The sequence below is a fragment of the Lissotriton vulgaris genome, chromosome 10 (assembly GCF_964263255.1).
Source record: "Lissotriton vulgaris chromosome 10, aLisVul1.2, whole genome shotgun sequence".
In the NCBI taxonomy this organism is placed as follows: Eukaryota; Metazoa; Chordata; class Amphibia; order Caudata; family Salamandridae; genus Lissotriton; species Lissotriton vulgaris.
In genome coordinates this window covers 1,005,908,417-1,005,922,067 of record NC_141698.1, presented here as the reverse complement: position 1 = coordinate 1,005,922,067, position 13,651 = coordinate 1,005,908,417, and the positions used below count along the sequence as shown (strand labels likewise).

Genomic DNA, 13,651 nt, shown 5'->3' with positions numbered 1-13,651 from the left:
CTCGTGCACACGGGCCCGGTACTTAGAGCGCCCCGCCCCCGGGATTTCACCTGCACAGTGCACGGCTAATTGTATTCTGCCTGCAGCCACGCAGGCCTATTATAGATGCGCAGCTCCCGCAAAGTCTGTATTTTGGGGAAACATGTTTGGTACATCAGGCTCCAGGTCTGGAAATGTGAGCATCCTTTATTTTGAGTTATGGCCACAGCGTAGTGCAGAGCAGATGTGGCCATCGTCACTGCAAAGGTACACTAGTGCCCCCATTGCGAAGTATGCTCACATTTCGTTAACATGTGTTTACAGTGAATTGTGAAACTCATTGGAAGCTATGGCACACATCGCCCGCCCTGATCTGGCATTACATACCAGAGAAGGCCTTGCAGTGATCTGTGTGAAATCCAGGAGTAGAACATGCTTCATTTAATTACACTGCAGTTTCGGCCGAATATGTGATGCAATGTGAGGCCCGGCACTAGCAGAAACGGCAGGCTGGTCACCCATGCCTCAGCCCTTAAAGGGCAATCTCAGAAGCGGGCCTAGAAATGTATGAGGCAGGACAAATAGAAACATAGCAATGAAACTGCTGTAACTTTCAAGGAAGTGACATCTTCTTTTGGCAATGTTCCATGAAACATCGCAAGGAATGTAGAACATTCTGGCTTAGTGTATTTTTCAACCAACTAATCTCACACACACGCAAATACACATACTCTCTCCCCCCTCATTTTGGGATTTAAACAAAGAAATAGTTTGGCCTGTTTTTTTGCAGTTTTATGTGAAGCAAATTCGACCCGAAGGTATTCGAGCGCTTCACACAAGCACCAGTTACATGACACAAGGACACATCCTTTTGTTTGAGGCTCGGGCAGTTTAGTGATTTGCCCACAATCGGATGATGATGAGCCGACGCCGAGACTCGAACGGGGTCTCCCAGTTCCAAATTCGGTAGATCTGGCCATTAACCAACGCTCACATCCTCGCCCCTTGTTCCCTTAATTGTCACAGAACTGTTTGTACGACGTTAAATAGTTTCACTCTCGATTTGCTTTTTATTTGTGTATTTGGAAACGAGATTTGCTAGTAGGTTACTCCGGATAATGTGGCTTTTTGTAAGAATGTATTTTGATCTTTCTACAGAACTATCAATTGAGGAATTTGAGTTTGTGAAAGAGTGTAATTAACTCTGCCACACAAACACACACACAACCAAACACACACACACACAACCACAAACACACAACCCCCCCACACACACAACCCCCAACGCGCACACACACACACACCCACACATAACATCCCCACACACACGCCCCCCCACACACACAACCCCACACACACACACAACCCCAGACACACACACACAATCCCACACAACTCCACACACAACCCCCCCACACAGAACCCCCCAAACACACAACCTCCCACACGCACAACCCCACACACACACAACCACACACACACAACCCTACACACAACCCCCCCACACACACACAACCCCACACACAACCCCCCCACACACACAACCCCACACACAACACCCCCCCACACAAACATAGTATTAATTAGATCAAAATTGATTCTGCAGCAAATCAAATTTGAATGGGACTGCACTGGCACTTTGCCTAGAGAAGTAGAAACACTCAAAATGGGCCGAGTGTGATGTTTAACTTGTTTTTTTTAATTGCCTACACCCAGTGACTGCAACACTTTTAATGTTGGGCCAGGCTACATATTTTCCCATGTTTACTGACAACGTGGCCTCTGTTTACAGTAGATGCTTGGCCACAGTTACTTCCAACACTTTGCACTGGCACTTCTTGGGTTGCCTTGTCCTACAGCTAAATTCGAACTGCTCTGAACTAGAGTCTCTTAATTTTCACAATTTTGCAGTAAAACGATCAAAGAGGTACTAACTTAATTTTGACATCATTATTGAAGTGCAGTTTATCTTGTCTTCCTCAGTACTTCGTACATCTCTCTAGAGATGTGGCCTAACGACCAGAGCTGCCATCTAAGTCACGTAAATACAAAACATGTTGCATTACAAATGCTATAGGTGTCACATTCGCGAAAGTTATAACTATTGGCATTGTAAATGACAAAGCTATCAATTTAGCTATTTTAAAAACCAAGACATAAATAAAATATTTGTCATTTACAAGACCAACAGCTCCAACTTTTCTAATGCGAGACCTATTGCATTTCCAATGCTTGTTTTGTGTTTTTGTTTTTGCTTTGTGGGAGCGACTTTGTACGTGCCATTCAAGGGTCTCTGTCAAGAATCGAAAGCTGGGGCAGGACTGGCTGACTCTGGTAGGAGTGGGTGGTTTTGGGTAGTTGGCTCCTCCCATCCTCATGTTGTCATCAATGGTTGGGAGGTAGAAGTCAACAGGAAAGCCAGTCTGTGGTTCTGGTACATGCTTCCCTCGTGTGGCGGTATAGTTCTATTGCTACTCCAGTGGAGAGACACTTCCTTGTACCGGCGCGTGCTCTAAACATCAGTGCCATGCCTGCTCCAGTCCTTTTTGCTCTGAGATCGCTTCAATCACATCCATTAGACTGTCCATGCGACGGTGAGCCGCACTAGTCAGTCATCCATTTCACTGCTGCAGAACAGGTTCTCTTTCCCCTAAATAACTGCAAAACGGAGTGTGACGAGTCAGCTGTAAACAGTACTATCTTCGGCATCGCCCTCCTTGTTGCTGCGGTCTCGGCTTTGGCTCAACATCCTTCAATTATAGGCAAATCACTTAATCTCCTACCTAAAAAATTAATGTACTCTTGTGTAACGTAACTTTTGCACAGTTAAAGCGCTCAAAAAACGTCGTTATGTTCCGGCTATATAAAACAAACAATGTACGAACGAGCCCCGCGGCAGTAAATTGAACGGCTGACTGGTGTTGAAATGTATCTGTTTGTGCACGCGCACCTTCCATCCCCACAAATAAAGTATTGAAATAATGTGAAGTTATCGTGTAAAGTTCAGCTTGCCTGGTGACTTAAACGTCTCCACTTTCTAAAGTCACCAGCCGCTACTGACATCAGCTCAGACTTAATGGCATTTTCCTACCTGGTGGGGAGGCGGGTGTGTTGCACGTGGCACAAGTTGCAAAATCAGTGTTACAGGTAGGCATTTTTTTTCTCTTAATTTTTTTGAATTGTTCTCATTAATTCAACTTTATATATCTGCCTAATTATAGCTGAACTATGCACCATGCAGCAAATCTGTAACTGAATCCATCAAGCAGTGTGCTAACCTCTTCTCTGCCTCCTTGCCTCCTGCAGGGGAGAAGCCCTACAAGTGCACCTGGGACGGTTGCACCTGGAAGTTTGCACGTTCTGACGAGCTCACCAGGCATTTCCGTAAGCACACGGGTATCAAGCCGTTCCGCTGCATGGACTGCGACCGCAGCTTCTCGCGATCCGACCACCTGGCGCTGCACCGCCGTCGACACGTCATGATGTGAGCGGGTCGTCCCCGGCGCTCGGGAGAGGCGAAGAGAGGACGAGAGAAGAACAGAGAGGAGGAGAGATGGGGAGACCGCACAGGAGGCCCACCGTGGTTGGTCCAAGTCCAACCGATGGCCCTCCCACTCCCCGGCATGATTCAGCCAATCACTGGCTGAATTCCAACCTGGCACCCATGGTTGCCCTCAAATTTGAGCAGACATGTTTTTTTTTTTAATTCTGAAAAAACAGAACAATGGACTTTGCAGACTGTGAATTCACTCAGTTCCTTTCTCTCTTTCAATTCCTCTTTTTTTTCTTATTTTGTTCTTTATTTCCTTTCTCTCTTCCCTCCCTCAGGGCTCCAGGATGACTGGAAAACAAAAAATCGCAGTATTCCTTAGACATGCTTACTTTTTTCATCACACATGTCAAGCATTTCTGTCATCGAACAAATACACAAAAGTGTAAGGCCTGGAGTACGCCTGAACTGAAGGGACAACGGTGGCAGCCATTGAGGGCATAGTGAGCGGTTGTTACGGACACATGCACTGTCGCTCGCGTTTGCACGCACAGAAACCCCCTGGACTGCCACCAAGTACCCGCCAGGGCTTTGGCCAGTGGAAAAAAAAAGCACAGAAATTTGACATTCAAAGGACACAAAATGCACGCCTGTGATGGACCTCCTCAGTGCATCAGGAGAATAAATGAAAACTTTTTTTGCCAAATTGACTTTCATTTAATAAATTCTTCTTCTTTTGTTGTGGACTGAGTATAAAGGGTGGAGGGTGGTTCGAGGGTGGGAAGGGAGTGGGATTGTATGTGGAATTGCCAGGCAAGCTGCTGCAATATTTGTGAAAGGGGGTTTGTCGTCTGTTCTCCAGGGTTTATGGTACCATGTAGACATGTATTAGATGGCGTGGGCCATCACCGTCTTGCCTCTCCATCAAATCCCACATGTGAATTTATGCACTTTGAGCAGCGGGACAGTTTACAAGGGTCTCTTTAAAAAAAAAAGGTCTCTCCTACCCTTTCCCTCTTCCACCTTGGCCCTCACCTACCCTTCTGTCACCCCAAAGTGGTGGAAAACACAAGGACTCAAAAGTGACCTCTGTGTCTCGGCTGTGTGATGGCCCAGTGTATGGGAATAAAGCAAGATACACTTTTGGCTGTTGGTCCTGTTTTAAGAAGGCCGCTCTGCTTGCCAGGGAAACTGGCATTTCTGTGTAACACGAGACTGTGATAAATGTGGAGCACATATGTAGAGACGGTGGGAGGCGTGAGGATTGTTGGTGGGTGGGCGTTTCCACTCATTCTGCAATCATAACTTTGGAAATAAAGAAATGTCTAGATTAAAAAAGGAAGCCTGGACACAAACCTTTCAAGAGTTTTTATGATTATTTAATTTTAGTTTTTTATGCCTTTCTGCTACTTTTTCTTTTTATGTGGTGTAAGTGAGCACCAAAACTGTAATCACTTCTAATATTTCCGACACCATACGGACCAGCTCTCGAGGATGACACATGGACCACTTGTACTATTGTTTGCCAGTAATTTTTGCTGATCGGTAAGTAGATCAAGAAACAAAGGCTTCCCAAGCTGCATCTTACATCATAGAGGGAGGGGTCCGTCCACCTAATGGTTGATGCCCAAGAGACTTTTTGGACCCAAGTACTAGACAGCGGAATAATGCATAGCATGTGGATCCAGAAAACTCATCAAGCTGAAAAATTACTCGTACTGATATGTAACAATTGCACTACTCTATGTAATCATCAGTTTTAGCCTCAACATTTCCTGTGTAGAAGGACCTTACAGGTGGTTTCTTTCCATTAGGGGATCACCTGTTCCCCTACTTGTCCCTTGAGCCTCATCACCTACACCAGAGCCACTGGGGCAGCATACGGTTTTCAGTTTCTCAACAAGCCATTTCATGCCACCACTGATCCAAAGTTTTCAAAGAACTGGTTGGGAGCCCAGGTCTGTTAAATGCTCTCTCAGGCCCTTTTTTGTTTCCAACAACCTTTATTGACTTTTCTTACTTTGACAAAAAAAGCAAACAAAAATAAGAACATATAAGAGCTAACACATCATTCCAGATGTGCTAGAAATGGACATTCATAAATTGAGTTTAAAAGCATTATGGAGAGTTTGTCCTTTTAAAACAAACGAATACAATATATTTGACTGTATACACTATCCAATTATGCTAATACAAAGTAATAATAATAGTAATAAAGATGATAATAACATAACCTAAAAACCATAATACAACATATTATGACTGATAAAAGTAATTAATGAGTCTTGTGTGGGTATCCGCTGGGGATACGAGTGGTGAGGGAAATCTTGGTAAGTGTCTCTAGATCATGGGTACTCACAAACATTTGCTCAGGGGCCGCTAAGTATGGTCTGCGGTGTGTCCGAGGGCTGCACTGATGCCAGCAGGGTGGAGGTAGGTGGCCTGGGTGGGTCAGAGATTGTCTAAGTAGGTCTAAAGAAATGTTAAATAAATGGGCAAGCATTTTTTTGCAGGTTAATAAATGCTTGTCCGTTTATTAAAAAAAAAAATCTGAATATTAGAGCTCAGCAAATAAACAGCAGCTCCTGCTCACCAGAGGGGCCGAATGTAAGGGTCAGGGCCCCCGGGCCGTACTTGGAGTATCACTGCTACACGAAGGAATGACCACTAAGAAGGAAGCATCTAAAAGGCTCCTCACCAAGGTCCCACACCATGGCAGAGAGACTCTAAATCAACGCAAAATAGACTTAAATCGGATCCACCCTCTCTCTGAGACCCTTTTAAGTAATTGTGACCCAGTCTGTAATGTATCAGGTTTGGTATTGGTCTAAAATGCCACAGATTCGGAGGGAATGATTGATTGCCAAGGGGGAGGGCTTGTTAAAAGGATGTCAGTGTCTGCTCGTGAATGTGGGAGGTGATGATAACAAAGGGATGGGTCTTACGGCTTAAAGTGAATTAATGGGCCTTGCTGCAGTAAGATGGATATTTACATTCTTGCAATGATGTGAAATGAACACCCAGGGTACTAGTTAGTACTCTATGCAAAATGTATCTTACTAGTGCCTGGCTAACTATCTGATTTAGAAATACTAGTAATAGATGAGTTTGTGTGTTAAAATTCTGTAAAGTACTGGAATAATATTTTGTGTAAAGTCCTGGTTATTAATTTTGAACATTGAAATTTGGCATTTATTTTCTTTGATAGTTTTGGGGAATAATTTAGACATCTCTAAAATATGTTTTAAGTATTTTACGCTTATTCTATTTGTGGTTTTACACTTATATTTCAAATGGAAAAAGAATATTGTCATTTGTTGTTTTCCCCATAATTTTACCAGTGTTACCGGGAAAGTACTAGCCATCAAGTTAAATACTGGCCAGGTGGCATTCCTAACCTATATGAAGGACAGTCTCATGGTGAATAACAGCTGCTTCTTCTAAAAGAGAACTCCCCTTTCTCTGAACTTTTATGACCTAATTTCATGAAATTTTGAGGGGTGCTGATTGTTTTTCATCTATCGGAAGCATATCAGAGTAACGCAGACCATCACAAAGCCCCTTTAATAATAAAATTAGATGTTAACCACTTCTTGAAACTGCCATTCTTTTGCTAAGCCTTTCTTCTGTGAAGCCCATTCTGACCTTGTGGGAGCCAAATCCCAATAATCATCTTAACCCCAAAATTTGATCACCCCAATATTTACCATTATAATCCTACTCCAGAATCTCCAGGTCATCTAGTCATACGAAACTACACTCTGCATCAAGGAAAACACAATTTTGCAGAGTTGAATGGAATAAATGTTCGCTGCAGACAGAGTTTTAAAGTTAGTAAAATGGGTGTTTTTCGCAGATAATCTAAAAGGCGGTACAGATGAGAAATGCATGAATTGCCATGAAGGCCCAATACAGAAGCAGAGATAAATGCAAAATCAAAATTCCCCGGTTAGGCATATTCTAAATAAAAAATGTATGTGTCAGACTTGTGAAGAGCACCAACGGCATGACGGGTCACTTACGAGAAAAATGGCAAAGTTAACCCATGAAACACAAAATACAGTCACAGAAGATTCTGAAAATTCTGCATGGTGTGATCATAGTTTGGGTCACATACGAAAAATCAGGTACAACAATGTAATAGTTAAAACTACACAATTATGTAAACACTAGCCCATTTCTTAAGGTAAGGGAAATCTTCTGCTTGCTTCCTCAGCAACTGCACTCGGGAGATGTATAATACTAATGAAACATTTCTTGAACAATATCTTATAGAGCTAACACGTCTTCAGTGGAACTTCAAGCTGAAGTCCTGGAAAATTAGACTTGAGCTGCATCATGGAAGCCACATTCACAATACTCGCTTTCTAACAAAATATTGTGCATCACAAGTATGTCAATGTCATTGACTCAATGCTTCACAAAAACAAGGGGAGTGAAGGCTTAGCAGCGGAACACTGATTAGAAGAGGTAATAAGCAGGAGACGTTGAACAGAATTTTGGAAAACTGTATACATTTTATAATAATGGAATACTACGTGAAAATGTGGAACAATTGCTTATTGCATGTGGTGTGGCTCACTGGTTAGAGGCGGCAGACCCGGAAGCAGAGAACGGCCCAGGACCAGGGTTCAGTTCCCGACGCGGCAGGGTCGTGGACCAGGGTCAGTGGACTCGATAATTCTCGCCTCGGTGCCTACTCTAACCAGGGATCACACTCGGCAACTCTGGGCATTAGCTTGCCTCATCTCTACAACGGCCCCCCACATTCGCCGGGGATGCCTGGTTTCACCTTGGAGATACCCAGTAGGGACCATCTCACTGGGATAGGAAGGACGGGTTCCCCAGCGGTCTACAGCGCCACGACGCCTCAGGGCAGCAGTGCGCTTTACAAGACCACATACATTATTTACACTTCTAAGTGACCTAGGTCACGTCTTTCAGTTGCAGCTTCATCAGTCTCTCTGTTACAACCCTATACACCATTAAATTAAATCCTTTCTAAATTAATTTGTACACAATATTTGCACATTTTTCATAATTGAAAAAGCCTTCGCAGTTCTCTCCCTCTGATTTATTTTAATAATCACTAAAACTCTATTAATAATTTTACTAATTCAAGCATTAGTCTTTTGAAGTCCTCAGCTTTTTAATTCTACAGGCATCCCTCTCCATTCATCTCATCTGTTGGAATGTTCGGTTCAGATAATCGTCCAATCCAAAATAATCCTCTGTTGTTTTTTTGTTGAGACTTTACCTCACCATGTTTGTTTTCCTTCTTATTATCATACTGAACACCTTATTAGTTTTAATAAGAAGAATAAAGAAATTGCACAAATCACATTTATTATTATTGGTGTTTAAACAGCTTACAGAACTCCATCACTAAAAATACGTGGCCATTCTCCTGCTTTCCCAAAACCATTACCCAAATTAATTATCCATGACACTAAGGTTTCCGAGACACCTGGATTTTCCAAATATTTGATAGCATATGTCAGATTAGTTATGTTAGTAATGTGTGAATCAATCTTTCCAGTATAATGTGGGAAATAAGTACAACACTTCTTTGCTCCAATTACCTTACAGACTCTACCCTCCTTTGCCAAGATGAAATCTTAGGCGAGACGGTCCTGCCTCATCATTGCATTAATTGACAACACTTCTACATTCACGAGCGTGAAAATACCCTGCTGTATCCATTAAAAGACTATCTACAATTCTAGACAAACATCTAATCTTCACATCGTTCACAGCTATTCTCATAGGAGAGATAATAGCGCCTAGTATGCTCAGAATCACTTGCCCAAAACACCTCTTTGTTCTTCTAAACTATGTTCCTTGTTCAATTCTTGGACGTTAGAAACTCTAGGAAAACCAAGGCCAGATAACACAAACCTATGCAATTCTTTGGCAAATTAAAATAAGCAGCCTTCCCAAAAACACAAATTTCCCTCATTAGTCCAATTAGAAACTCCCCACTTTGTTCATAGGTTTTGTCCCCTGTTCTTTAACCAACAAACTCCATCTTACCTCCATCGGACTACACCATACCATACACATTTCACCTCTCCTTTTTCATTCCATCCTCTATCTTGGGTCTAAACTCAAAAACCTAAATTCTTCTTCTTTGAGCTCTTCCATAGCAATCTCATGTTCTTCTTGAGTTCTTACTAGTTTTATACCTCTCATTACATTCCAAAATAGAAACAAGTTCTTTCTTACTCATTAAACATGAATAAGCAGCATCCTTATTAGTTTCAGCATTGATTTGTGCTATCTTAGATACTTGCCACAGTTTTTTGTAATTGTCACAAATGAATACATTTTCTATTGTCACATTAAAATTAGTCCGGTTTGGAGAAAGAAAATCCTCATAATTAAAGATGGCAACAAACACATTGCAGGGGAGCGAGTAGGAAAGCTCAAGTTGTTCCTACCTTGCCCTTTCCCCAGCTGACCTAGGACGAAAAGTACACATGGAGCAAAAACTGACCTGCAAGATAGTCACATATTTTCCGATCATCCATGTATATCTCTAGAACAACTTACTAAATGCTTTTCATGTACTGGTATTCCAAATTCCGTATGATTATTTCCATTTTCAGCATCACTTGTTATATGTTGTGAAACATTTCCCAGAGGAGTCCGTAACCAAAAATATAATTAACATTAAAGTTAATAATGTCGACCATAACATTTTACATCTTCATATTAGAGACCAAAAAGAAACCAAAAACAAAATTCTTGTAGCAAAATCAATGTTTGAGGCATATGAGCTGCAGATCACACACACTATGCACAGATCGCCATCTGGTGTTGGCCCCGGTTGTTTTTGCACTTGTTTTTGTCTTGGAGAAGTCTTTAGAAGTCACAAGATAGGTGACTCCTCCTGTGGATGATAGTGCGCATGGGCATCGGCTCCATCTTCAGATTGTTTTTTTTCACCATCGGGTTCGGATGTGTTTATCGCACTCCAGTTTGGTGCCTTTACTGATACAACTTTCGACGCGCAATCCTTCACCCTTTCTACGGTATTGTTTTCGATCGCGAACCCCAGTCATCGTGCATCTCTTCAACTTCGAAGTCCTCGATTCTGATAGTCGACGAGGGCCTTCAGGCCTACCTGGGCCGTGGCATCTGGCTCATGGAAAGGACTCAATTCAAGAAGTGTCCTCAATGTGGGTCGAAGTTTCCCCACACCGATCTGCATGAGGTGTGTAACCTCTGCCTTTCACCGGAGCACAAGGCTAGAGACTGTGCAGCTTGTGCCTCTTTCCGCTCCAAGAAGACCATTCGGGATCGTCGAGCTCAAAGAACAATGGCTCGCTCGTCGACATCCATTCCCGACAACATCTTCCAAGACAGCAGCGACGTACCAGAACAGGAGCGGGTCGAGGAACACATCAGCACCTCCGAAGCCGAGGACTCCGACATCGAAGACTTCACTCCGGCGCAGCGGGTCGTAATTAATGACGTCGACCCCGACCCACTCCATACACCATCCTAAAAGGCATCGGTCACACTCTCACCTTCGGGCCCAGGTGCATACCGAGACACTGCTTCCCATGCTCCGCCCTCAGGCTCCGCAAAGAAGCCTATCAAGCCTTCGGGCGACTCGGGCTCGAGTCTGTCTGCCATCGGTACCGAAAGTCGGTAACCGGCACTGAAAAAGAAACTGCCCTCCTCCTCTGTGCCAATCGCTACCTCCACATCCAAACACTGCACCGAAAACAACAAGCACCGACCCTTCGACTCCAAAAAAAAAACTCAGAGCCGAGCAAAAGACTGCTCCCTAAAAGTTCGGAATCACACACTTCGGAGTCGAAAAAAGCTTCGGAACCGAAAAAACAACCGGTTCCAAAGACAAGCACAGAGACTGTAAAACATCACGGTTCCAAGCCAAAAGACCACAAAACTGTTCCGGAATCTGTGACGTAAGGCTGCCGAACCAAAAAAGTCGGCGACGAAAGACCAACCTCCATCAGAAGAGCTTTTTACACCAGATCCTAAACAAAAGAGACTTCTAAAAGACCCTAAAACTGGTCAGATCATTCTCGGTTCAAAGAAGAGACCATTGGATATGCCTTCATCGGCTCCACCACCTAAGAAGCGGGACATTGCCACATCTCCCCTCAGGATCCCTTCTACACCACCACCTCCTCCTCCACCTTCTCCTCCACCTCCCCCACCACAACATCCTGCTACACCATCCCCTCCATCAAGGGATGATGATGATGATAGCTCTAATGACACAGGCACTAGGGGAACCTAGTTCACCTTCTTCCCCTGATCCCTGGGACGATCACAACACGCCAGATGTCCCTCAAGTTCCACAGGAGGATGTATACCTCTCTAGGCCTTCCCCTCCTGAGGATACAACAGGCTTTAATCAGCGACTATATAGAGCTGCCCAATACCATGGAGTTAACTTACATACAGACCCTGTGGAAGAAGATTTCCTAATGGACACTTTTGATAACTCACAGAGGACCACATCTATATTGCCTATGCTAAAAGGGGTCATCAAGCATGCACCTGAAGTGTTTAAAGATCCTGTGAGGGCTAGAGTTATTAACCCCAGAATCGAGAAAAAATACAAAGCTGCCCCTGTGGACCCAGCCTACATTAAGGGCCCGTACCTTAAGATTCCCTAGTAGTCTCCAATGCTAGGAAGAGGGCCAATTCTCAGACATCAGGGGATACTCCTCCACCTGATAAAGAGTCCAAACTCTTGAATGCCTCTGGCAAAAGAACAGCGTCCCAAGCAGCTAACATATGGCGTATCGCCAAAACTCAAGCTCTGTTAGCCAGGTACGATAAGGAACATTATTAGAGACCCTATCACAGCACCTCCCAGACAAATATAAAACAAGCATTTACAATGCAACGGTTTCGCCTTCGTAAAAGTTAGAGCTATTGGCATTGTAAATGCCAATTTTTTTCATTTATGTGCTGGTTTCCTGGTAACCTGCCAGCACAACCTGTAATTGTGAAAATTCAAAGCTAGCTCCATGAGGTGACTGCAGCGCTATACTATGTACAGCTCATGTATTCATTCATCTCCTGATGCTAGAGACAGCCTTTCCAAGCTGCTTTAGTGAATCCTCTACTGAATGTATTTGTTTTTCGATCACCCCCTTGGCCCCCGATAGGCATGTCATTAGTGATTGTTGTGGCCCCTCATCTGACTTTAACACATTCCCGGCCTTCCTCTTTCCCATCCATCTCACTCAAATTCGAAAATACACAAGTCACAGTAATTCAGGAACAATACAGTCTTGAAACGATTATGGGTCTGCTAGGGTCTGAATGCTATATGAACCCAGAACTAACAAAGTTGAGTTATAAGGCGACGGTCCCCTCAAGTCAGAGCTACGCAAGAATACACTGGGAACCGGCTTGTGTCCAATCAAATACATATGAAAGCTACGAGTTTTGTAGCTCAGTTTTACAAGTCGGTCCCTTGATATACCGGTCTGGAATCTTTCTTATCTTTTCTGTGCAAATCCGGAACTGTTGGACCAATACAGTCCTCAAATCCTGGCAGCCACATTCCCTTGGCCCAATTGAGCTTGTACCCAAATTAAACAGCAGAATCTCTGCAGTGAGTATGTCCCAGACTACCAGCAACCAAAAAGGCGAACTCGCCAGGTCCTGGAGTCGCCCGGCCTCATCCGGTCTATCACGGGCTTAAACTGGACCGTCTTGGCCCGGTCTTGGCCCGGACACAGCCCAGACACAGCCCAGGCGACTCATGCTGCGGGAGTCATTAGCGGGTTAAATAGCGCTCCTGCTCTCGATTACAAGTGCCGCTGTGAGCTCCTCCACTCACCAACAGGACCCAAGGGAGCAGCCAGTGCTCTGTGGAATACTCCAAGGACACGGAGTGGCATTGTGGAAAAGGTGCTTAAGCAGGCACATGCATCAATATTTTCCACACAATGACGTAATTTTTCACATTTCTGTAGGAGTGGGAAGAGTAAGTGATTGGCAAGAAGCACTCAATTGTGGTCAACTGTTGAAGGACGGACCGGAATCAAGGATTTCACATTCCAAAGTCAACAACTGACCGACTACACCGCGAACGGTTCCTCCCTTTTCTTCTCGAAGTGAGCATTTGCGCGAGCGCAAATGTATGTATGCAGTTATGAGTGCGTGACAGAATAACTAATGCAGGGG

The 13,651-nt window shown here is 43.9% G+C and overlaps 1 protein-coding gene across 3 annotated transcripts in view; it reads left to right on the top strand.

The window, feature by feature from the left end:
• Positions 1–4,824, top strand: part of LOC147689146 (Krueppel-like factor 8) — a 664,854-nt gene extending 660,030 nt beyond the window's left edge. For all 3 annotated transcript variants that reach the window (XM_086942040.1, XM_086942041.1, XM_086942039.1), the window contains one exon: positions 3,286–4,824. In XM_086942040.1, coding sequence (XP_086798166.1) covers positions 3,286–3,467 — 182 coding nt within the window. In that variant the 3' untranslated portion in view covers positions 3,468–4,824. The remainder of the gene's footprint in view (positions 1–3,285) is intronic.
• The last annotated feature ends 8,827 nt before the right edge of the window (positions 4,825–13,651 follow it).